This window comes from Oryzias latipes, chromosome 11, assembly GCF_002234675.1.
Source record: "Oryzias latipes chromosome 11, ASM223467v1".
Classification (NCBI taxonomy): Eukaryota; Metazoa; Chordata; class Actinopteri; order Beloniformes; family Adrianichthyidae; genus Oryzias; species Oryzias latipes.
Genome location: NC_019869.2, coordinates 25,271,043 through 25,298,134, shown reverse-complemented (window position 1 = coordinate 25,298,134; position 27,092 = coordinate 25,271,043). Strand labels below are relative to the sequence as shown.

The 27,092-nt window shown below is 40.9% G+C and overlaps 1 protein-coding gene across 1 annotated transcript; it reads right to left on the bottom strand.

Moving 5' to 3' along the window:
- Window positions 1–3,182: 3,182 nt before the first annotated feature.
- Window positions 3,183–26,645, bottom strand: LOC101172667 (hippocalcin-like protein 4). The gene is made up of 4 exons (XM_004074254.4): window positions 26,544–26,645; window positions 12,372–12,536; window positions 8,493–8,708; window positions 3,183–8,420 (listed from the first exon to the last, which is right to left on the bottom strand). Exons 1-4 carry the CDS (start codon window positions 26,634–26,636, stop codon window positions 8,223–8,225), a joined length of 672 nt encoding a protein of 223 aa, XP_004074302.3. The 5' UTR covers window positions 26,637–26,645; the 3' UTR covers window positions 3,183–8,222.
- Window positions 26,646–27,092: the final 447 nt, after the last annotated feature.

Here is a 27,092-nt window from a genome sequence, read left to right as displayed (position 1 = left end):
AGGTATCTGCTGTAAATCCAAGTATCGCTAACATCTGTGTTTATGAAGCTAGGAGCTAAGTAAGTACAGTAGGCAAAGCAGCAATGCGTCTTTATGAAGGAATTATGACGCAAATAATTATTTCGTTTGCACGAATTAATTAATTCGTGGGAACTGAATATTATTTTGTGGGAACAAGATAATATTTCGTTCGCACAACTTAATTATTTTGTGGGAACAAGATATTTATTTGTGGGAACGAGATATTTTTTATTTTTTCCATGTCAGGACATGGACTCCATAATTGTATGAGTTCCACGTTCCTGAGATAAGTAGTTTTATCTTTTAATTGTACTTCTGGTTTTAACAGCAAAATTGGGTTAAATGGGCAGCCACACGACCTTTCCAGTTGCAGTGAGACAGACAATGTTCAGAACATCTGTTTGATCCACTTCCTTATCAGAGTGAGAAATAGTTCTGCACAGATGAAACCAACACTATCCACAGACTACCTACCTGCATGTTTAACAATGCAACTTTCAGTAGTGACCACTACTGCTCATTATGAATCATACCCATAGCCACAGGGCTTTTAAAGTAATCAAAAAGATGGAAAAGTCCAGGAGAGGCAGGAGGACACATAGTCTGCATTCAGGAGTCACCTGCAGGAAGTGTAGGTACACTAAAATCATTGTCTTCAGTCGGACCAGAGTTGCCTTGCTCGCTCCACACCAGAGTTCAGATTTGCTTTTCTTTGAGGAAACCGTGTCAGACAAAGTGAAAGTCCTATAGTGTATCACAAAACCAGCATTTCGTATTGTTATTTAAGCCAGGAAAAACAGGTAACTTTTCCACATAAACATGATCAGGCCTATGCAAGAGCAAAACTGCATGGAAAATGTTGGAAACAACTTTCATCGCAACAAAGTAAAAACAAGCAGAATTGATTAACATGAAATAGCCCTGCCTGTGGCCTCTAAACCTTAGATGAACGGTTACCAGATGTCCAAAAGGCATAAACTTGTCAAGGTCACCTGGGAAACCCTAAGTGCAGACGAATAAAACCCAACCCGCTTTCTGGCTGCTCTTTGTTTTTTTACCATGAATGACTTAAAAAATTACCTCTTAACCCTTGTTCTTTCCTATGGGGTCAAGATGACCCCACCCTTACATTGACGTGTTCTCAAAGGTGGATAAAGGTGGAAAGATTTCATGTAATCCATGGACACCAGTGAAGATCACAAATCATTGAAGAAAAAAGGTTCAGAGCACTGTCTAGTGGGTCTGGATGACCCAACTCCCAATGGTAAAGTGCCTAGGATAGTACAAGGGTTAAGCAAAATTACCTTTGATGAGTGCCCTCATCAATGTCCTCAAAGTGATCAGTTTAGTTGTTATTGTTTATTGATTTCATTCTGCATGGGAACTCCTGTTTTTACCTTTTTCTCCTCTCTCCACCATCTTTTTCTTTTTCTGGGGAGGCAGGAAGAAAGCAGGCAGCCGAACGTGATGGGCTCTGTTACTGTTTTGGAATTTAGAAGATGCCTAGCAACACATCCCTGTCTTAGTTGAGGTTGCAGCTCCACCCTGTGGCTCATCTGCAAACTGCTTCCCTTCGTTTCTACAGTGATTCCCTGAAACAACACGTGTTTCTGTGGAATTAATAAGAACCTTTAGCTTGTCTTCTGCTTGGCTCCACTGAGTGCATCTCTGCTCTGTTTGCTTTCCACTGAGCTGGAGCCTGATGTGGTTAGACACTGAATAGATTTACATTGATCTGTGATGGACGCCTGGGGACAGAGTAATGGAAAATAAGTGGGGAAGTTGGCCAACACAACTTAAATAAAGGAGAAGGCTAAGAATAGATGCTGCAGTGACATTTTCAAATTAAAAATTTAGACCGACACACCTCTTATTACACATGCTAAATTGAGAAGAAAAGAAAAAACTGAATTCATTTTACAGAAGTTCAGAAATGCTTCAGAGCTATCTGGAAGAATGATGAAGGAAAATGACCTAAATCAAAAATTCCATTTTATGGGTCAACCATTTAAGGTCAACTAAATCAGTCAAAACTTCATGGAGGAAATATTAATTTCCACCGTCATTAAATCTCACAACTAAAAAGGTTTGTGGAGAAAGGTGTAGCAGACGTGCTGTCTGCCTGATGGCTTCAGGCTGGTATCCATGACAACAGCAGGACGAGTGACATCACTGCGGCAGCGTTGAAGGTGAGTCATGCCGAAGAGTGCGATGAAACATGTTCAGATTAGAGGGAAAGCAGGAGAACCAGGACAAGAAAACATTTATTCCTTTAATTCTATGTACCAAAAATAATTACATTTTCTTTGTTCTAGGAGTAAGAATATTTAAAACATAAAAAAATCTAAATGGCCTAACAGACAAAAAGAAATTTACATGAAGAAAAACGGTGAACAATGTGATTCATATTGCACAAAAAGAGCACAAATTATTCCCAACACACAAAAGTGTTGTATTGAAATCACACAGCAACTGTCTGTTTGTAGCTTAAGCAAAAAGAAAGAAAAACATGTGTTTGTCTGTCATTTGAACATCTAAGTGGAAACGTCAAGCACTGGAGTCTGCAAAGCTGCACTGGAAGAGGCTCTGTGGATGTGATGCTAACCAGGATGGATCACTTCAGGTAGAACCACTTTGTGAGCCAGAGGGCTCCAATCAAAGCTTTCTGCTGCCAAATGGGAAATTACACCATTAATCACAATAAAAACAAACAAACAAACAAATAAGAGAACTGCAGGAAGCAGAGCGGCGTGGACATGTGCACAAACGCCGTGACTGAAAAACACAACTCTAGGAGCTCAGACCACTGTCAACAGGAGCAAAACTTTCTAAAACTTCTGAAAACTATTTCATCTGCAGGATTCTGGGTTTATTCCAGGGAAAAACCTAAAAGTGTTAAATCTCCAGACAGAATGGCCTGTACATGGTGTTTATGACTCATACTCGATCCTGTTTTCTAAGATTAGTCAAGATCAAAAGTCAATGACTAACACTCGGCTAAAAGCTTAGTAAACCTGATGAAGGCGGCAACAAAAATATATAGCATTATTTTCAATATTTAAACACATTATTAAGAAATGTTGTTTGAAAAGGTGGTTTCTAGAGTTATTAGAAGTACTGAGAAGTGACAAAAACATTTATCAAACCTGTCAAATCTGTTCTTGTATAACAGTGGACTGAAGTATTGGTCAGAATTGCACAAATTGAACAAGCCAAATCTTTTCTGGCAGGAGGAAAAGAGAACTTGCTTCTGTGATTTTGAATCCCCATCTCTTTAACAGAGAACACTTAAATGCTGCCTCCCGCCCAGAAAACTTTCTTAAGAAATATGGAAAATCTTGCAGATCTCTGGGAGTTTTGGGCAGGATGCTCAGGTCAGGACCGCGTAAAGCAGTCACAGCAGAGATTGAGCTTTGAAGACCGTCTTTGTAGATCCTGGTTTCTCCATGAGTCAGTAAAATCTTTAGTTTGACATTCCATATATTTACTAGGTTGTTAAGTCGACTCCTTAAACCATTAAAGGATCTCTTTCTGGTAGCAACCATTTTGGATTATTCTTAACCAATCCTGGTCTTTAAGCTCACAGAAATACTAAGTTTTAAATTATATATATCTTTTTTACATCTGAATCACCTGGATGTCTACCAGTTATTTAAATCATATAATAATGAGGGACTTCTAAACTCCTTAATTACAGACATGTGTTGCAGTCTAAATGGTCAGTGTTTAATCATAAATAGTTTGACAGATATGATGGTATCACGGTGATCAGTTTACCACTTCAATAACAAATTTTAAGTTGTTTCTTACGTTACTACCATCTAGTTTTCCAGCTGTTTTGTTTAGATTTACCGTAATTCATCTTAATTTTTGTTTCTCTGTGGGATCAAACGGTTTATTAACATCATAAAGTAGAAAATTTAATACGATTTTTTCTGATCAGTCCCAGTTTTCCTCAACAGAGCTGTTAAGTTAAAAACAAAATTTCTTTAGGCCATGACATTTTCAAAGATCTGGCTTTCATTGGTTTTGTGAGCAGAGGGCAGCATTTGTGTTCACCTGCATGAAAGAAATAAGACCATTTCATTATGAAATCCTCAGATTCCAGACACATCAAACACGACGAGAAGCGAGTTGTGTAATGCTGCTGACTTTGATCTGCAGGCCCAATCCTTTCATATTCATCAAAACTGGTCCAGCTGCTTGACGCGGTGGCATCTTTGCCGTCCACTGGGTGGCACTGCGACATCGGTCTGGGTTTATCTGTTACATCATTCTGTCAGGCCCTGCATGCAGCCCAGGATGTATGTATGAGGGGTGGAGATCACCAGGCTGGCAAATCAATGCGCTCCATGTTGGAGACAAACATTGTGTTTTCCCGCAGAGCACAGAATGCAAAAGCAGAGACGGCAAACAGAGGAAATAATACTCAGTGCCTCAAGGTGAGAATCTTACAAAGTCAAAACTAGACTGACACACCTCTTATTACACATTTAATACAAATACAAAACACTTGAAGTGTCACACACACACACACACACACACTTACACGGCCTTTACTCGCACTCTCTCACACACGACAGCTGTTTTTTTTTATGAAATTCATCTAAGTTAGTGGTACATTTACATCATATTGTTTATATTCATAAATACGATTACATTGTAATGTACATGGAGATATATGATAAAGTTATCGCTCCTGACGCCTCAGAGAGGGAGAATCTTCACCGTCTGCTGGGATGAAATAAGGGCTCTCGCTGACAGGAGGGAAGCCTTGTCAAAATAAGAGCGTCTCTTCCTGTTTAAACGAGTGAAAAGTCTGCACTGCAGGTGTGGTGAAAAGTCTCAGGTAACTGCCCAGCATCTGAGGAGGACTTTGTTCATTCTAATGCAGACGCTAAACAGTCGTGGTTTTCAAGTTAGGACTGGACTTCAGTTTGATCTGTAAACTGTGACCTTTTCTATAGGCAAACTTTATCAGAAATTGAAATGTTTTCTGTCAAATTGCTGAACAAAAATAATCTGAAAAACAAACGCAAATAAACACAGAAACCGAAGTGAAATCGATCTATTCGTTTTCTAAAATCTCCCTCACAACACTCTTTGTGTTTTTTCAGTAAAGCTGGCAGTACGTTAAAGCCCCACTGATGAAAATCACGGTTCAGGTGTTTTTTACATGTTCCTCTGGCATTCTTCTAATTCTATTTATAAAGAAAATAAAATTAAAAGTGTGTTTCTTATCATTTCTTTAATTAAATAGTTGTGAATCAGGAGGAGATGAAAATTTGCTATTTGGAAAAGATTACAACTGTGACGTCCAGTTACTATGGCAGCCCCCAGTCTCCCTGCTCGCTCCATTCTGATCATCCACTTGCAGACAAACGTTGTTGTTATATTTGTCTGAGCTGGAATCTGGATCACAACTGTACTGCTGGATAGCTCCAATATTGATCACCGTTTTTGTTGCAACGCTAATGTTAGGTTGAAGGTGTGAGGAGCTTTGATCCAGTAGAAGAGAGTGTAAAAAAAGGGATGATGGGAAATGAAGGCAGAGTTGCTCCGTACCAGCAGTCCCGTCCACAACTCAGGAGGGAATTTCTAGAAAACCACAAAGATTTTTTTTTACATTTTGACTAAAACAGCCTAATCATAATAATTAAAAGACCACTGGGAACACTTTAAAGATAGATTAAAAGATGATTGGAGTGGGACTTTAGCATAAACCCAGCTGGACGTCACCTGGCTGTTTAAGCATGAACTAAAGCCATAAAAATAGGTTACTTTCCGTTTTACACATCATCTAACCCCCCCTCCATGACCTTTTGCTCTATTTCCCATTGATTGGAGTTCAACAGCGTTCCTCCAGCTTTTATCAAAGCACTTCCTGTGACATTTACAGAAGAACTAAGAGAACAGGCGGGCGCAGAAAGGACTCGAGCATTTCCTGAGAACGCAGCGAATTACAGGCCAACGTTTGGCATTTATCAGAAATTCTGTTGTGTTAGTGGAACTTTAATAACACTCTGATTATTTCTGTTTCAAATGATCTTTTTAGTGTTATGCCTGTATGTGAGTGTTTTTACTGTTTTGTTTATCTTTCATCAGCTTTGTAAAATTCAAGCTATGGAGGGTTTTTTTTGCAAAGACCCCAGAGTCTTTATCAGCATTGTAGGTTTTAATCGCAAGCAGAGTTTGTTAGCTTGAGGAACCACACATTTACATTTTTCTAATTCTGTTGCAGTTTTCTCCTTTTTTTCTGGTGCTTCATAGATTCACTCGGTTGAACTGAATAACTTATTTTTACTCATCTCATCTGCAGGAATTTTGTAAATCATTCCGTTTCGTTAGAAAAATCCAAAACAGAACTCCCTCCTGTATATTTTGTTTTAAGTATGCAGCACTTTTCTACGACGGAGTTTATGGCCACCAAAAAAAAAGAAAAGTACAATTACGAGAATTAAAGTCATAAATTTACAAGAAAAAAAAACGTATGTAACACTATTTACATTCCGCTTTGGTCTTCTGTGCATGACAGGTTCAAGCTGTAAGGTTACAAATGGACTTCTGGGTATGTGAATGAAAAGGAAAATAAAGTATTGGTTCTCTACACCCAAACGTGCCTCTGTGCTCCTTATTTTACATATAAAACTCTGCTTTGTCGACACCGAACGCCGGAAAGCCGGCTTCACTGACTGATAATCTGATTTTGAGTAACCAAAAGGTTTAGAATTTCTGTGTTTTTGAAACCAATCCGGAAATAAAACTTCACAAAATGCTCCACATCTTTCCTCTTCAAGCCAGGCTCGGATAAACAGACACTTTGATGTTTTTTCCTCGTTAATTTATGACTTTTCTTCTCGTAATTAAAAAAAAATGTTGTTTTTAAACTGACTGTAAAACTCTGGGATACTTTTCCTCCATCCACACATATTTATTCACTGATGCAAGGTGATGCCAGGCCACTGGGATCACTGTGGGGTTTGGTGCCTTGCCCAAGGACACTTTAACGCATAGGGTTAGGCAGGAACTGAACCTGCAGTTGGTCAACTTTTACCTCAGCTTCCATCTACTTTGCATAGACCTCATATATGAAGTTCTTGACTTAGTCACCCTATTATATGAATGCATTATCCTTTAAATTCAGGGACAAAGTCAGCAAAGAGCCTGGCTGACTCACCTCACAGCGTTTGGCCACAAAATGTGGGAATAGAAGTTAAGTATCTGTCATTTGTCACAAATGCAAAAGGGGAAAATGTCAAAGTTTGCTCAGCTGCTGAGTAAATCTTAGATTACATCACATGGAAGACTTAAATCAGATCAAAAGTGCTCCCTAATGACTTGGACAAAGCCACGGCTTGTAGTCCCTAAGCAGCACAGCGGTGGACCTCAGCATGCGGCAGGCAGCTGTCTGAGACTTTCCTCACCTGCAACAGGTTGGAAATCTGAGCCACAATCCAAACTTTATGACACAAATTTTCATCATAAATGGTTCTGGCAGAATTATTGTATTTTTATGAAGCAGTTTCTTCAAATACACGCAAACACACACATGTGCAAGCGCACACACACACACACAAAGGCGACACACATGCACACTGAAACGCACTCATACAAACGACACACATACACAAACAACACACACGTTTGCACACTTACACACACTCAAACACACACACAGAGTATGACACAACCCAACTCATACAGAACCACACCCAGAAAAACACAATCAGACGCACAGGTACACATGCATACCCTCATGCAAACACACTAATGCGCACAGAGAATGCTTGGGTCACAGATTATCCCGCAGTGTAGAAAGTCTGGATGGATGGTTGTTCAGCTTAATGCCATTCTTATGTCTTTTATAGGGAATGTGGGACTTCTTTTCTATTTGCTTCTGCTGAAAAATAAACCAAAATCTGCCGTTACCAGAAGCTGACCATCAGTAAGCTGCAGGTTAGTGATGGTCAGCTTTATCTGAAGTATAAAGGTTTTAGTTTACCATCTTGCTAAAAACATCTACCCACAGCAGGGTTTTGAAAAAAGAATGGCATCAATAAGGAGTCCTTCCAACCATGGCCCACTTCCAGTCGTTGCTGCCTGTGACTGCACCCCTCCCTGCTCTCTCTGTTCCCTCTGTTCAGCCTTGCGTTTACCCCATCCCCTTCCTCTTCCCTCCCCATGTTTGCGCCCCTTCCTCCCTACTTCTGCATGTCACACTGAAGCAGCAGGACGATGGAAGGGTCAGACTTGGCAGCCTCTTTGAACTCCTCCAAGGAGATCTCATCGTTGTGATCTTTGTCCATCTTGGAGAAGATCTTATCCACGCGCTGTTGAGGAGTTAGCCCGTCCTCATTCATACGCATCATTATCACCGTGCCAACCATCTTGTAAATGGCCTGCAGATATGAAAAAGGAAAGATTTGGAGTTTTAGTCTTATGCTTTACAACCATTTGCATTCATCACCCACCTCAATGATCTCCAACATCTCCATGCGTGTGATCTTTCCATCTCCATCCAGGTCATACATGTTGAAAGCCCAGTTCAGTTTCTGCTCAAAGCTACCCCTGGAGGTGATGGACAAGGCGCAGATGAACTCCCTGAAGTCGATCGTCCCGTCCCCGTTCTTATCAAATGTCCGGAACGCGTGCTGAGCGAACTTGGAGGCATCACCGTAAGGAAAGAACTGCAAATGGAAAAACATCTGTTGTCAAACTGGACTACACCAGGGTGCATTGTGGGTGGATGAGATTTTACCCTATTTAGGATAAAAAATTGATGGCCAAGCTCAAAGATATGCCCAGGTACAAACCCAAAAACACATGAAAATGTCACCAATAAGCAGGTTGGTGGGTGATGAAACCACAGAAGAGTTTCTAAAGCCTATGTGTGGAAGACAAGATGAATCTGAACAAGTTTCAGAAAATTGTGGGGAAAACCGCTCCAGAAAAAGTTGTTTTTACCAGGATGATGGCTACCAAGCATCCCTCATATGGACGAGCCATACCAGACATTTGACTTAACGCCCCCAAAAAATATCTGCTGGGATAGGAAGATTGGGATTTTTCCATCAGTGAAAATATTTGTAGTCACCGTGAGAGGGTGATAAGACCACGTATGGATGTTGGAAAGATAAACTTTTTTACATTGATCTAACTTAATTATTTGCTTCAGTCAAGATAAATCCGTTTTTTGAAATAATACGTAGTTATCAGTTATTTTACTTCCATTCAAATAAATTCAATTAAATAGGTGTAATTTTGGTGCTGCTGTTAGATCGGCACCGCAAGGAATTGTGGGATACCATTCCCTTTGCCTGTCTGGACGGATTTGGGTACAAGTGTAGGTTTTTGTCTAAATATGTTTATTTGCAGCTGTTTTACTGGGTTTTTTTGTCTAGTTATTTTACCCTGTTATGTTTAATTCTTTCTGCACCATGAGTGAGAGGGAGGAATAGGATGATGAGATTATTTAGCACCTCTAGTGGTACACTGAATTGCAAGAACTGTAGTTAAAGTGAGTGTCATGATAGCTGAATACATTTTTCATATTGCAAATCCATGTTGAATCATTCATTATAAAATAAGAATATCTGCAGGCTCAAACTTAGACATATGAGAGTTCAAGAAGTAGAATAAATTATAATGGAAAAACATTTAATTGAATTGAAGTAATATGACATTTAGTAAGATAAATATGTAAATTTGAGTTGCATAAACAATTATTGAGTTGGATAGACGTAAGAAATTAGGTTGAATAAAATTTTTTTTAACTTGTCCTGTCCAACAGCTGGGCAAACAGATGAGAGCTGAAGGCTTCTTGTGTTGGACATATTTTACTTTAACAACAGGGGTTATGAATCTTCTGACAAACCAGAGGTATGTCTGAATAAACCCCTTTTGTAATCAAGGCCAAACTTTATTCATTATAATCGTATTTCAAAATTCTTTGTGTTGGACCGGACGGAAAAGGAAAGGAGGGAAGAAGAGAGAGGGATATTAGAGAGGGGGGGATAGGAAGGTGATTATGGGGGGGTAAAACCATGAAGCATCATAAGACAACAAGTTTCTGGTTGTTTATCATTACGGTGTGGTTCAGATGTAATACAAATCTGGAAGGGGTGGGGCCTGTCCACACACAAACTGCAAAAATGTCCACATGTCAACATGTACACAAAACAGATAGTGTTCACACACGCATACTTATGCCTTCAAACCAACTAGTGTGAAGTATTTCATTCAATCACACAAAATATTAGTGCAAAGGTGAGCTAACACCTGTGCTCAAGTGAGTGTTCATGTTCTTCTAAAATGGATGATGGAATGTAAAAAGAAGGAGGGAGAGTGCCCAGCCATCCCCACACCAAGACCCCCACTGCAGCAGCAGCCAGAACCCCCAAACGCCACTCGGCAGCAGGCAGAGAACAATCCGCCACCCACGCCAGGGCCAGCAGGACCGCCACGAGGCCCCCAGAGCCAGAGAGCAGGGAGGCATGGGGGGGACAGAGAGCGCCGGGAGGCCGCACGGGAGGGCCCAACGCCGGGCCCTACCCGAGAAGAGTGCCCACAGCCCCGGACGAGCACCCCATCACCACTCAGGAGTTCTGGGCATCCCCCCGCCCCACCCCAGGTACGGGCCAGGACCCCCCAAGGGAGACCCGCTCCGTGCTCCAGGCAGCCACCCACCTGGCCCACGGCTGGTCCAGAAAGGAGCAAGGCAGGGGCCAGCCATCCCCACCCAGGAGGGGGGCACCCAGGAGAAAAGGGGGCCCACAAGGGGTGTTTTAAACTTGGCCCGACCAGATTCGGCCACTGTTGGAAATTTGGCGAGGCCCAGCACTCAGGGGCAAGGACCAGGACCCACACCACAGGGACACAGACACCCCCAGCTCAGGTGTGATATGATCCCCGGCTCTTGGCCTTGCCAGATATCTCAGGGATCCCTCTCCCTGCGTGGAGAGAGGGCTGCCTGGCCCAGAAAACCAGCACCCAGGGGACGTGGCCACCGTTGCCAAGGGCCCAGTACCCCCTACCAGGGATGGGGTAGGGGACAGAGTGTCCAAGGTCCCACCTTTTACTTTTTCCGTTATTTTTCTCCAAGCAGAAACTCTTTCTTTTGCTGATGATGCAGCAGTATTAGTCTTTTGATGGTATTATAATCTTCATGTGCCGTCATTAAATCTCTGACTCCGTCTCAAGGGAGTATAGCGCTTTCTTTAGTTTTCCACACATTTTCATGGTGACTCCGGAAATTGGCGATCCATTGAGAATGTCTTTATGTACTTTCCTTGCACTAACCCAGGGTTACCAAGTCGAGTGTAATTACGCCAACTCATATCCGGTTTTTTGGAACCGACATACCCAGAGTAAGCAAGTTCAGGCAGATTTCAGCCAAAGTTCAGGGTTAAAGTGAGGGGGAGTTTAAACCTGCCTTCTGGAATACCCCCCTGATGTCCCCTGTTGGTTGACTTCAACATGGAGATTTAACAAATTCATACATTCAACAGGAGAAACTGAAGTCAAATAAGGTAAATTCTCATTTCTGAAGACCATCCATGGTAATGGCAAGAGCTTTCTTAATGACCTCAGGTTATAATTTGCCTTAGAGGGTGTGTCTGTAGAAACTCCAGGTCTCCTGTTGGTTTTTCAGAAATCCTGCCTTATTTGCTGCTGATTACCTGGATCAGGTGTGTTTAGCCAATAAGGAGCTTCAATGGCAGGTTGGTTGGAAAACTGGTTGGACACCGGCCCTCCAGGCCTGGATTCTGACACCCTGCTCTAAAATGGAAGTTGGAGGTGGGTCTCATCTGCCTTCTCTGGAATTATTCTGGAAAATCATTTCATATGAGCTTACATCATTCCCTGCCTTTGGTTCTCTTCTTCTCTTTGATCTTTTGAAAGTCCATTTGTATTCACACTGAAGTGACTGAAGTGAACTGCTTTAGAGCTCATCTGTAAGGGAACAGAGACCTTAGGTCTCAAGAAGACCAGAGTTTTCTTGTTTGATCCAGCTGAGAACATAATTCACTTCAGGTGAGCTGCCAAACTAGGAGGACCATAAGAGGAAACCAGCTCTGGATCAGTCCTGTGAAAGCTCTCAGTGTGTTAGTTTGTAGATTAGGAGGCCCTGTGATCAACCGATAAGCTATCCAGGCCCTTCACCAGAACAGCTGGGATAAGCTCCAGCAACACCCATGATCTTATTTAGGACACGGAGTATGGTGGATGGACAGTTTGCAGGACAGTGATCTAGAATGCAAAGGAACCAAAGTAGACTTGACAGTGAAAGACCTCAGAGATGTTTCCCTCTGGTTCTCTGCCACCCTGTGTGGCCCCCAGGACACGCTCACCTTGACGTAGAGCTGCTGAAACTCCTCCAGGTTCAGAATGCCTGAGGGACAGTCTTTGAGGAAGCCTTTGTACCACTGTTTGAGCTCTGCCTCATTAAACTCTGTGTTCTTTGTCAGGTCATCCAGGACCTCTGGGGCCAGCTTGCTGTTGTGTTTCCCCATCCTCTGTGGAGAAGAAGACAGAGGAACACCAGAAGATCCCACTGGTCAGAAAGAGCTAGACGAACAATAACAGCAGCGATTAGGAAGAATGCCCTCTTCAGGGCCATGGAGAGAAATACTGCTGTCAAGTTAAGGCTGTGAAAATGTGAACATGGTTTTAGTTCTGCTGGTTTGCCAAAAAATACAGATTTAACATTTTCCTCTTTATAGGAACAATATTAAACATAAAGATTTTTGAAAGAACAGGTTTGTCAGTTTTCATCAGCAGACTTGCCTGTAGTCAGGCAGCCCAAGCCATGTTTTTGATCATAAAGTCTCAGCTCAACTCAAATCACACCAAGTGTCAAAGTGTTTGGTAACCATGGTAACAGAAACAGTCCATCTTTGCTGAAATAACCAGAGAGGTTTCTGTGTTTATGGTTTCTGCAGCAAGTTTTACACATCAAAAGGACATAGAAACCAAATATAAACATTGATAACAAGAATAATGTTGAATTTAGAAACAATTTCAAGTGTTAATTGAAGCGAATGGCCAAAGCAGAGCAAAGATGAGTGAAACAAACAAAGAGTTTATCCTGTCCAATATTATTTTAAACAAGAATCAAAGGGCTCTTTGACATCATCCACACTAAAATCAACTGTAATGACTGAACAGCCAAAGTCTGTGCAGACAATAGAAAGTATGGGAACACACAAATGCTCATAGCTCTGTTTTAAAACATACATATTCACATGATATAAAGACCCAAATAAAAACGGGTAACGGTTTTCTTCTCTAAACAAGGCACAGAAATCTCCTGTATCTTTGACATGGAAGATGAAGACACGCACAAAAACACACCGTCTGCTGTAAGACATATGACACATACTGGAACAACAAGGAAACAGGAAAAAGATCAGAAAATGACTAATCCCTGTGATGTCTGTTAAGACAAGAGATTCATTGATGACTGAAACAATCAGGAAAGAGACAAACGCAGAACCACCAGAACATTTATTGGGTGATATGAGACACAAACATTAGTCTCTAATGCAGTGACATACATTCATGGATAAGAGCTGCCTCAAGTTGCTTCATTCTGAGTGACTGAACACACCTGATACAGGTAATCAGCAAAAAGAAGAGCTGAGAGAGCTTATTCAAGTCATAAATTGGCCAATCAGATGCCTCAGTAACAGCGCTGGCCTTAACCTCAAACGTTCAAAGTGATTGGCTGACAGATTCTCCCGAGCTCGTTTTGGTAACGCTTTCTTTTACAGTACAGTACTTACAGTGTACTTAAGTGGTATTTACATGGTACTTATTGTGTAACTACTTGGTACTTTCAGGGTATTTACATGGTACTGGGTATGTTCACTTGAATATTACTTGGTACTTACCCCTTAAGTACAATGAAACTGGACTGTAAAAGAAAGTCAGCCCTATTCCCACTCTATGAATGGTACTTTCAGTAGTAAATGCTGGATATGTTCACGTGTTATCTTCCCGTACAGTGTACATACACACTTGGTCTTCTGACCTTACCAAATGAGACAATGCTAACTTGTTGGTAAAGGTGAAGTACCAAGTAATATTCAAGTGAACATACACAGTATTTAGTACTGAAAGTACCATGTAGTTGAGTGGAAATAGCGCTGAATTTCTTTTCTGGTCCAGTTTCATTGTACTTAAGGGGTAGTTTATGTGGTAAATTCATGGTAAATACCATGAAACATACAGCGAGTGCAGACCTAAAGGTCAAAGTACTTTATTTGTACTTACCTTGTTCTTACATGTGGTAAGTACCACAAACACCTTTGCACAACATGTAAATACCCAGTAAGTACCCAGTAAGTATATTATAAATACCCAGTATGTGCCACATAAGTATGAACCAAAAAGTTCCACATAAATACACAGCAAGTACCATGTAAGTACCGAGTAGACACAAAAAGTACCATGTCAGTACCCAGTAAGTCCCATAAAAAGTACCATATAAACACCTTGAAAGTACCTAGTAGTTACACAATAAGTACCATGTAAATACCACTTAGGTACACTCCAAGTACTGTCCTGTAAAAGAAAGCGTTACCCGTCTTCCACCAAGTTTACTATTGACTGGCAACAATAATTGCCATTGAATAGTTGACTCAGACCGACTTGGCAATCACTGTCATCTGACTCCAACATGGCGTCCGTATTGGTGAAAAATGGCGTCTGAATTGGCTTCATTTCACTGGAGCAGGAAGTAAGGCATCTTCTATGGGTCACATCACACCAGATCGCTTTAGTTCTATAATAGTCAGTGGTTGGGACTAAGGCTTGAACTTTAGATTCTAAGTTTAGCCTTGAAGTGTCTGATCTGGTGTTTGCCTCCCTTTTTTGAAATTAGGAAGCTGATTCCACAAGGCGACCCTGATACACCAACCTATTTAGTTCTGGAATTTGAGGAAAGACTAGCATTCTGTAGATTGAGAACAATGTTCTCTTTTTTTAATGGAAGTTTAACCCCCAGAAGATAAAGATGGAGCTTCTTCTCTTAAAACGTTAAGTGTTGGAAAAAGTTTTTAAATTATCATTATGCTTTTTAACAGACATCCAAAGAAAAGAAGCTAAACTTGGTGAAATATGGTCAATCTCCCCAGTTTTCAAGGAAACAGCATTTTGTACCAGCTGAAGGCTTTCAGAGAAGATCCCTGATGGTGAAGAACTGCAGCTGTTCAAGTTTGAAGAAACAAACAGATGCTGGGTAGCCCCAAATTAACAACTACTTTATACAGAATAATAGCATTCTGATTGAAATACTGTATTATTTAACCTTTTAATTTTCTTCATTTTGCTTATTTCTATGATAAATAGTCAAAAACAATTTCAGGTTTCAAATTAACTATATTGTAAAGGTTCTATTTCAAGTTTGTACCTGAAATACAGAAAACAGCAGTTTTATTGTCTAAATGTAATGTTGTCAATTTGTATTGAACCATAAACAGATTTGAAATAGCAGATATAAAAACCACAGAGACAGTGAATGACGTCATTCCCCCTCTGTAACCCACAGAGGGGTCATCTCTGCAGTTTTATGTTTTATGGCCCTGAAATGGCTCATTACTCAGAAACACCACCCGCTTAATTCCTGTGTGGATGACCTCTATGAGCTTAGTTCAGCCAAACGGCATTTTGTTAGGATAAGCCAGACGGCGCTGCAGAGCCCACAAATCAACTCATTCCTTTAAACTTTAATCATGGAGACAGAAACAAACCCCAAAGGTCTGCTGTTGTCATAGATGTTTGTTTTTGGAAAATAATCTGTTACTTTTGACCAATAGATCAATACTGAAACAAAGATCTGCATGGCCAGCACTTTATAAGCTAACACATGACCTTTGCACTGATAAAATAAACAAGAACTGTCACATTCAATAGATGCACTGGATTTTAATTGTAAAGCAAGTCTACCTGCTGAATTAAGAGTGTAGTTTGGTGCTTTTTGGAGTCCTTTTTTAAGAGTTTCACTGTCTAATTAAAAAAGAAATAAATAAACTTCCATAAAATGAGCTAACTAAAAAAACTACACAAAAGCAAAAAACAAGTTTTCTAATTCCAAAAAAAGCATTGAATAAAGAACTCAAAAGGTCATCAGCCCAGAACCTGACGGTCAACAATTATGGACTTAATTCATGAACATTTTTCTGCAACAGAAATAAATCTTGGGCTGCACGGTGGCGCAGTGGTTAGCGCTCTTGCCTCACAGCAAGAAGGCCCCCGGTTCAAGTCCCGGCTGGGGGACCTGAAAAACACATCAACAGGGGACCTTTATGTGTGGAGTTTAGATGTTCTCCCCGTGCATGGGTGGGTTTTCTCCGGCATCTCCGGCTTCCTCCCACCGTCCAAAAACATGCTTCATAGGATGATTGGCAACTCTAAATTGTCCATAGGTGTGAGTGTGAGAGTGAATGGATGTGTGATTGAGGATATTCTACCCTGCGACAGACTGGCGACCAGTCCAGGGCATCCCTTGCCTACGCCCAAGTGGGCGGGATAGGCTCCGGCAACCCTGTGACCCCGTAAGGGGATAAACGGTAAAAGAAGATGAAAAAAAAAAAGAAATAAATCTTTATTCTTTATTCTTTGCAGATGGATTTGGTCCAGATATCTCTGAAGCATAACACAGACTCCTATGCAAAAACTTCTTGCTAAACATTAATTAATATCCAAACTCAGAGGCTCTCTACTTTTTTTGCACCACAAACCGCATTAATATCAGAAAATATTTTCTTTGGCCTTTTAACCAGCAGGCTAAAGTTGGTGTATGATTTTTCTGAAGTCCCACTGTGATCATCCGTTGATCTATTTTCAAACGTTCCCAGTGGTCTTTTAATTATGATTCTGCTGGTTTTAGGCAAAGTCCAAATAGCTGTGTTGCTTTGTAGGACAGTTTCTGTAGAGCGGCAGCGTTTGTTAGAAATTCACCTCTAAGTTGTGGGAGGGGCCACTGCTGAAGCAAACCTCTGCTGATATCCCATCATGTCTTTGTTTATATTCTATCACACTAGCTCACAGACCCTCACAACACCAACATAACATTAACGTTGAAACATAAACGGCATAAAATATTGGAGCTATCCATCTGTACAGTTTTGATGCAGACAGATTCCAGCTCAGACGAGGAAAACAAAGACGTACATGGATCAAATAATGTTATTCTTTCCATGCGGTCCAGTACCGTTTGGACTGGTCCTGGTCCACAGCCCAGGCTTTAGGAATCCCTGCTGTACTTTGTTTGGTAAAGATTGATGTAGACTAATATTATGTGATGATATTCTACAAATGCACCATCTATGATGTACTAAACAGCAAGAAACAACTTTAAAACTTGCCCGCAATTCAATACTGATATAGTATTATACTTCAAAGACTACCATGGTTTGAAGAAATGAAATTAAACTAGAAGTTCTATTTTGTGTGTGTTGATCATAACTGCTGTGATAAGGGGGAGTCATGAAAAGATTTGCTCCCATGAGCTGTGAATGGTTTGGAACCGGAGCAACAATGAGAGCAGAAAGAGCCGGTGACGATGAATGAACATGGTAACCTTTGTAAAGGATGGAAAAAGTACAACGGATGTGATAGGGGAACAATCAATGGGATACTAGTCAAACACCAGCCCTACAATCCACTACTGTGTTGTAAACAGCTTCACTGGCTACCCATCCCATTCCGCATTCAATACAAAATCTTGCTCTACACATTCAAAGCCTTTCACAACCTTGCACCTCCATATCTCTCTGACCTCCTTCATGTCTCCATACCTGCTCGCTCCCTCCGCTCCTCTTCTTCTAACCAGTTTTCTGTCCCTTACGCCCGTCTTGTCACCATGGGGAGCCGGGCATTCAGTTGCTCTGCTCCCCAGCTTTGGAACTCACTCCCCCCTGACCTCCGCAACACTGACACACTGCCACATTTCAAATCAAAGCTAAAAACTCATCTTTTCCAAATGGCCTATTCACTTAAACATTAACCTTTTCACGTTTTTATATTTTTTTATTTAATTTTGTATTTATTTAAATTGTTGTTGTTGTTTTAAGTGTTTATTGTATTTTATACTGTATACATGCTGTGCGGCGACCTTGAGTGCCCAGAAAGGCGCCTTATAAATAAAATGTATTATTATTATTATTATTATTATTAAACTTTAAGTGTGTGTGTGTGCCTGTGTGTGCATGTGTGCAGGTGTGTGTGTATGTGTGTGTGAGGGGGAAAGCTAATCCAAACTGCGCACAGTCTGCATTTGTGATTTTTACAGCATTAAAGCGATTAAAGTAAGAATGCGAAACATTAGAAACAGAAAGGCTTGTTGGTATTTTTTTCTGCCAAAACACCATCCAGCAGAAATGGCCTTTAGCCAATCCAAACAATCCAAGCGCTAACTGGAGATTTTGCTTCGCTAATTCATGTTTTTCTTTGTCCAACATTATTAGACAACAAACATGTCAATACAGACCAAAACAACAACAAAATACCGATGTTAGGACATGTTTTTACTCCATAAACCTTAATTAAAAACATTATTCTGTCCATAAAACTACAACTAATATGACAAAAAATGGGACCACTTGAGCTTTTATTCGTATAGAGAAAAAGATTATTCTCATGATTTTAAAAGTCATGAATGTTTCATCTAACAGTAACAAGTAATCTAAATTAAAGTTTGTGAGTAACTTGCATTACAATGCTCATAGATTTTGACTCTGTTTGGTAACTAAATTGTGATTCTTTTGGTCATTTCAATTCCAGTCTGGTGTGATGTTAATTATTCAGAGTAAGACTGGAGAAAGCTCTTTTTTTATAGTGATTTACTCTTATTATAGAATATTTATTCATTAGTTGATGCAAAGTCAGTGCAAGAAGGTCTTCACAAAATGCAACAATAGCACAAATTCCAAACTACAACTGAACCTTTGAATTTTAAGTCCAAGTATATGAAGAACATGAAGTGAATGTCCATTCTGATGTCTGTCAAGGTGTAAAGCCAGACTAGTTTTAAAGGTAGATTACTAAAGGTGAAAACTGCAGGGAGATGTGAAAGGTAGCAAGAACAAATAAAACCTATTTGAAACAAAATGCAGCCATTAGAAGATGAAATCTTAAATACAGACAGAGCAAAAAAGATAAAATATTTGAGAAGAAGCAGCAGAATTTATTCTAGGTGTTTCTGAAGGACAGATTGTTAGGCAAAAGTTTTGGAATTAAAAAAAAAAAAAAAAACTTTTTTTTTTGCATATCTTTATTTGTGTTGACGCATCTATTTGTAAAAAGATATGTGAAAGTTTATCCTCTGTTATGACCATGACTGATAACACAAACTCATCTTTCCTGGGAGATGCAATGCTGTCATAAACTTCACCCTCACAGGTTTGTCTGTGATCTTTAAAGGGAAAACTCAGCCTGCAATATTAACCCTCATTACCTGATTGAGCAGATTGCTCTAAAAAATTTCCAATTGGACTGAGCTTCGGTTCGCTCCGGGTTTCCTCAGGGCTCTGTGCTCAGAGCAGAACAACTGAACCAGACAGGATGTAAACAAAGTATGAAGGTAGCAACCATGACGATGGGACACAGCAACTTATTGAAATGTTGTCGGATGAATGCAGGCTCATCAAAACATTTTTTTGCGTGATTCAAAATTCTTCTAACACTGTTTCACGGACAATCTATATGTCGTCAACATTTATCAGCGTACCTTCTTAGCCGTTTTCTCCTCAGTAACCGCCTTACAGCATGTCTCCACCGCACCAACGTAAAAAGTGGTGCAGACGTTCAAATTTAATCAGCGAAATATACAGTGAAGTTTGAATATCTGAAATATTATGACAAGAACTGCAAAGTGCAGGAATTCTAATACTTTTCTCTAGTTCCTTTGCCTTGTAATTCCTGGCCAATGACAAAATAGATCTTTAGTCACATGCTTTTGTTTACAGGCTTAGGTTCAAACAGAAATGCCCGGTTGAAAGGCAGTCTGAATACAGACCAAATGCAAGGTTCAGGATTTGGAAGTGGACTCACTCTGAACCGACAGATTTTTCCAGTCTGAATACATCCTCAGTGACCGAAACACTGTGATGCCTTTCTACCTGAACAAAATGCTTATACAAATACAGCAACAATATGTGTTACAGATACAGCTATGGACAGACTGATGAAAGGAGGAGCTTGGTTTTCAAGTTGTATTCATGTAAGTTTGATAACTTTTAGCAGATTTAAGGGAAAATAAAAACTAGGAAAACCAAGTAGAAATGTCATTAAAACTGCAGTCATGTCACATTTTAGCCTATTGTATGATCAGGAGAAAAGTGCAGAATTGTTTTCATATTTACATTTGCAAAAAGGCAATAGCTACTGCATTGTCCCTTCCAGCCAAGCGTGCAGAGAGAAAAAGCACTGAGTGATGGCAGTGTTTGTGTCGAGGTGTTTCCTCTCGTCAGCACGGCCTTCATATCCTCTTCATCTACAAACATCTCTCTGGAGACAGACGCAGGAAGGATACATCGCTATAGAAACACAGCTCACCTCAGCGCAGTTCAAATGCTAATTTAAGACCAGGCAGCGTGTCAAAGCCAGGAGAGAGGCGCAGGGGACAAAACAACAAAATGAGTGTGCTCTGATGACTCAAAGGCTCGGCTGGCCTTTATCTGCCAGATCTCAAACCTCAGTATTTAATTGAATGATGCAGTTGTTGCACTGACGTCTGGGTGACTCATGTTTGAGTGCGGCGCTAATTGTAACACACCTGCATGACGTGTTAAATGTGGACACTAACACACCAGAAACAAAGTCAGAAACCTGCTAACATGCACAACATTGCCTCGGATGCATTAGGTCCCAGTGGAGATGCTTGATTCAAAATCAGAGAGAGATGCACTACCAGTACAGGAAGGCAAGTTCCTATGGCATGCCCTAGTCTTTGTCTTAATTACTGGTTCTCAGTCACATGACATCCTAATCAGTCATTCAAGAGGTATTTTCTCATAATGAACTTTCTAGAACACTAAAAAAAACAGAAGGTGAAATTTGGAGCTGACACCGACTCCATTTTTGTTGTTCCAACCATGGACACTACTTTATTATAATTCCTGCAGAAGTAGAACCACAAAAATCTACATTTTGAAAGAGATAAAAAGGACAACAAATAGAACACCTCAGAGAATAAAACAAAAAGTGCTGCCTGCTCTAGAACAATGCATAAGCAGAACTGCTAAAACAGGTTCAAACGACTCCACTTAACAACAAAAGTAGCCAAAAGTAAACATCTGTGAGCAGGTAATAGGTTGTGTGAGAGACACACCACCCATTTTCAGACACACTGCTGTGTCTTCTATAAATGTTCTGCAGTTTATTCACTTCCTTTAATGCTGATCACAATGGAAAAGGCTCTTCATCATTTTCTGACATCCTCATCATCAGTATATTACATCATCTGTTTCACTGAATAAAACATATGACAGCAATGAATGAATTAATCAGACGTAGAAGCAGACGGGCTGCATGCAGCAGCTTATCTAAGCCACACACACATGCATGCACACACACACAATAATAATAACACATGCAGGCATACATACACACACAAAAGCAGACAAACACAATTTCATGATACTGCATCCTGTTGCTGCACACAAATCTGTCATCCCCCCCTAATAGGAGGATCTAATGGTCTTTCCAGCTTCACTGAGTGCCAGAAACAGAAAAGTCTTTGGGTCTTCAATCCCTCACGTCCGTTGTAACTTCATCTTAACTGCAAGTATCAATTATTACCGGTACATCTGAACAGACTGTGAAGATTAGCTTTGATTAAAGAAAAAATCCAGCTGGGCTGTTAACAGGATTTTCCATACATACCATAACAATGGAATGTGGAAGATAATATTAATAATAAACCAATGCCATTTGTTCATGAGGCAATATCAGATTGTTTGTGTGATAAACCTCTGCAAAAAATATATTACCATTGTAATCACATACATTAAATACATTGCCACCCGTCCAGGGACTACAGCTAAAATGGGCTTTTGGCTAACTCTGGTACATATGCAGAGATACTTTTTATTGTCCCTGTCAAATAAATGGATGACAACATAAAAACTCAAAAATAAATTGATAATTATTTTAATTAAACTTTTATCACCCAACTTGTTCCTCTAGAAACAACAATTGAAACGTTAAATAAAACAAATAAAAGTTGCAGGTCATTTCATGATACACCATAGCTCAGTTATTACCACCTGACAGTCATTAATAAAATAAAAAAAAACATGTAGTGGGTGAAACGTGGAGCAGTCCAGTTTTTCTCTAAGGTTTGCATTGCTCTGATTAAACATATTTGGCTTATTACTGCACTTGAAATGTATAGAAGATCAGAGTTGAATTAAATGACATGTATTTTGTAAAGCCTTGATGCTATCTGGATAAGGAAGTTTAGTTTCCTTCACATCAGAAGCGCTTGAGCTGCTTCCACTTTAGTCCCCACACTGACATATCAGTCCTTGCTTTCCCACTGCTTTGGTCCAATAGCAAACAAAGCCTGCCTTTTTCCAGCCAATCACAGTCCGTTTCCCCCTCCTTTCTATTTCATCACCAGACACTTTCACAGTGCCATTATGGACAGCTGGAATCAGTCTCTTAGCTCCCTCTCTCATGGTGAACCCACTCTAGTTCCACACACCGGGCATGTGTGGCACGCTCCAGGAATGCACTGAATGGGTTTTTGAAAGTGGATTTAGTGCATGGTGCTCACACTGGACTGTCGCTACTAGTGCATGCACTCACAGTTGGAGACGGTTGGTGTGAAATGTCAAAATGGTGCAAATCTGTGGGGTCAGCAAGTGGATCAGATGGACTTTACTGTATGTCTGTGTGCTGCAGCACCGGAAAACTTTATTGATCAACTTCCATCTCTTTGATGTCTCTGATCACGCAGTACAGCAGGCAAACGCACGTGCTCATGTGCACGGACATGACAGTCTCATGATTCCTCTTTCAAACACAGATTTTGATTATGAACCGTGATAGCTTCATAGAGAATATCTGCGGTTAGAAGTGTGTTTTCCTCTGTAAATGTCTCCTGCAGTAGTACTTGCACCATGAAAATAAATCAGTAAAACAGGCTCGTGATTGTCAATAAACAGTTAAACCAACCATCTTATAACAGAAGACTGCAGCAGCACCATGTCTCTGCTGCACCACTCAGATGTTTCACTGTTCCGCCTCACCCTTTCATGCTCCACCTCTGAGACTTCCTCTGCAGGATCAGAGCCGGAAGCACAGATTACAGACCGGACCTTTCCCTGAGCACCCAGGCAGAAAAAAAAAAAGATGCCTGTGTCTCCGTCCACCTTCCAGGCAATTACACAAACCCCCCTCCAGCCCATTCTCCACCTCATTCTGCCCCTGGAAGGCTTCATTAGTTACATGACCGTCCTCAGCGTCTGGACTGGTTCTGCACCAGAGGCTGAGCGTGCAAGATGGTGTTCCAACGCCTAATCTCCAAAGGATTTTTTCTGTCAGATTATACATTATTATTCACTTCCTTCTGTTTAATAAATCTCTCCAGTGTTCCTGTGAAATATCTTCAAATTGAAATATTGGTGAGTTGTAAGAACAGTCACACATACTTAGACTTGAGTTAGATATGACAGATTAACAAAAGGAAACACAGGAGAATTAAAAAAAATATATATAGTTTAGCTTTATAATATGTTCCTCATCGTCAACAAGTATGACCTCAGAGGTGTGTTGTACTGAAGCCAGTAACCTGCTGTGACTGATGCTCTTCATTTATATGTTCCAGAATATTATACAGTACTCGGGAAAATGTAGAAAAGCTTAAAAATACTTTAACACAATACTTGGATTTCTCAATAAATCAGAAAAAGATGGTTGGAGATGGAGAAAGGTATTCTGGGAAAAAGACAGTATCTAGTCAGTAATCAGATTATCTTAGTTTCCTCAGAATTCTGGTAGCATTGTTCTGGATGTGGTGAAACTCTTGGATCCTCCTCCCAGAAGATCCAACAAGAAAGGCTTTGCAAAAGTCCAGTCTTGAGGAGACACAGGCGTGGGTTAGCTTCCTACTGTTGCAGAAGAAAGGTGGGGCGGAGTTTATAAACATGTCTTAAATGATAAAAAAAGACTTTGAGATGATGTGATGATGCTTAAATGCCAGTGGTTGTTGTTGTTTTTTTTACCTTGTTTCTAACTGTTCAAGAAATGACGTGGTCAGACATTGAATTCCCTTTTTAGAGGAGGTCTAAAAAGGGAGTCTGGACGAAGTGCCATTGAGCATAACCTGGGTCTTGTCATTGTTATGCCTTTAGTTCTCCAGGCACGCTGACAGAGCTGTGGGCAGCTCTAGTGTGAGTACCATCAGTATTGCGATGGAAGGAGTTTCCACGCCCAAGAGGAACACTTAGACAGTGAGCAGAGTGGGTCCAGGAACTGACCTCTGAGGAACCCCACCAGTCACTGTGCAGGGTTTAGTGTCTCCCTGGGTCACACCTTTCAGCTCTACCTGTGAAAGCGGAGGACGCTGTGACCAACTGTCATGTGTGAAAGAACAAAAAGGAGGAGCAGCCCCCATCAGCTGGCATCAGCAATTCATTTACCCAGGCCTGTCTGTGCCATGAGACAAGCAGGAAAGGAAATCTGCCCTATAGGCCACAATAATGCAGTTGGCACTTAAGCCACAACCTTTCCTTAGACCTCTGAGAAAAATTTGAACGGGAGACGACTCTGTATTGGAAAAGACTTTGGGGTCTGGACTTATTTTTATGAGAATTTGATTGGAAAGACCTGTATAAAGCAGACGGGATCAAACCAGATCAAAGTCAACGGTTTTGTTGGCTTTGAGTTTTGGTTAAGAGGCTGGAAACGAAGATTTGAACAGAACTGGAGATAAGGGCTCCAGTCCACCAATGGAGGACCTCATCAGTTTTTGCGCTCTATATCAGCCTCACAGAAGTCTCCAAAAACACTCCAAGAGTATTCTCTGGCTCAGAGATTTCAGAGGTCGCCGCTCCACGGATAAAGAAAAGACTGAACCCGTTGGACTGTACCCCGTGGTGCAGACAGTAGAAAGGTTTATTATTACTATAAATATCATCAATATAGGAGTTTTACAATCTACGAGTTGAGCTGTACCACTACAAGGCAAAGGAGTATTTTTTCATTAACTGTTTACACAAAGGTTTCTGAGCTACTTACTATAAATATATTTCAGTCCTTTGCTACCATGATTTAAGAAACCCATTCTGAGAGCAGGGGAGACTCCGCCTCCCCCACCTCACCAGCTGATCTGAACAAGGACAGAGTAGAAACTGCGCTCTTTTTTTCCAGACTCTGTTTCAAACCAACCCACTACACATTTTAGGATGAGACTGGGTTGTTCAAACAGGACATAAACAGAGTTCCTCCATCATGGAGCAGCCGCTACACTGAACTCTAAGGTGCCACACTGTTGTGTGCACTTTTCTGTGTCTTATTCACTGGCTAAAAGCATTCTGGATAAAAGAAGCTGCTCACTTTTTGATTTTTGTTATCCAGTTGAATTAACCTCTTGAGACCTGGTGTCTACATTCAAGGAACATCACATACTGGATTTATTTTCACTGTAGTTAATTCCAATTACCTGGGGCCCTGTGACTACAATTTTTTTTAAAGCATATCAAACAAAGCCTTGGGTCTGAAGAGGTTAAATTCATTTAACGTGAATTGAATTTAGTGTGATTAAAGCGGAGCTGCCTTCTGGTACTGATTTGTTTTTGTTTTTTTGTAAATCCTGAAGAGGAATTTCTACTTTATTTGAACTGGTGTTTTATTACAAAGAAGAAAAAGAAGAAGAATTGATATTGTAAATATTGGCTGATCTGATGAAAAAAAAAATCCACAGCAACATGATGACGTCTACCCATAAGCCAGAACACTCACATACACACTCATGCGGAAGATGGACACACTGGTATGTTATGAATAATAAAGTTGCATCAAATTCTGCAGGCATTTAAACACAAAGGTGGTTCTAATCATCAGAGGATGTTCTCCTCGCATCTCACTGGGGAAGAAGCTAAAAGTCTGTGTTCATGTCCATGTTTGGATGTTTCCTGATGATCTGCACAGGCAGGACAGCTCCAGCCGACTTTCACTCCAGCTCTTCTGCATCACTGCTGCTCTCTGAGCTCAGAGGGAGAGCCATGATCTGCAAGCTGTAGTTCCCGCATTTCCCGCCGTGGCTTTGCTCACTGCAGCAGACAGTTCTCTACATTCTTCTGGTGAAAGAGTCCTTCAGCAAGCAGATCTGATCAACAGGATCCACACAGACCTGAGTCACAGCCCTGCACTTCCTGCTTCAGAGCTTTCAGCAGAGGATGACCTTCTGCTTGTCTCAGGTAAACAAAAAACTCATTTGGACTGTTTCTGTGAGCCACGGGTGAAGATGAGCGCAGGGCGCGCGCGACGCAAACAAAGAGACGTCCACTCACCTGTGTGACTGAAGGAGCGGCGGCGCGGCTGAGGAGGAGGCGGAGGGATTCTGCTGCAGAGCAGCGGAGGAGCGCACCTTTCTCTCTGAACATGAATGAACCGCTGCCGCTGCCCACCCTCAAGCGCCGCCTCCGCCGCGCCGCCATTGGCCCGCTCCACGCTTCAGGGCGGGCCTTTTTGACCCGATTAGACGTGGCTGCTTGCCAATCAAGTCCCGTGCGCGCGCCAGAGTCGTGCCGCCTCTCTGTGCGCGTGCAAGTCTGCAGGGGATTGAAAGAATAAAAAGCAAATTCTTTAAGCACGGAATAACATTTAGAGTTTAAATCAATTCATTTGCGTTTATTTTAATGTTCATCTTGTTTTTTTTTTACTTTAATAACAATTTCAATTTCGGGGATAAATTGATGTAAACTTGACCGAGGATTAGCTGGCCTCTAGTAGTGTTTGTGGTCCAGTTCATGCTTCCTCAGCTCCTTCCAACCTGAACATCGTCTCCAGTAGGATCCATGTTCACACATGTTGAACATCATAAACTTTTTTACCCCAAA

Excerpts from the sequence above, each read along its gene's own strand:
- LOC101172667 (XM_004074254.4), bottom strand. The coding sequence starts at position 26,636 with ATGTTCAGAGAGAAAGGTGCGCTCCTCCGCTGCTCTGCAGCAGAATCC. Across the intron at positions 12,537-26,543 it reads CCGCTCCTTCAGTCACACAG|AGGATGGGGAAACACAACAG; the intron begins GTGAGTGGACGT and ends TCTTCTCCACAG. Across the intron at positions 8,421-8,492 it reads AGATGTTGGAGATCATTGAG|GCCATTTACAAGATGGTTGG; the intron begins GTGGGTGATGAA and ends TCATATCTGCAG.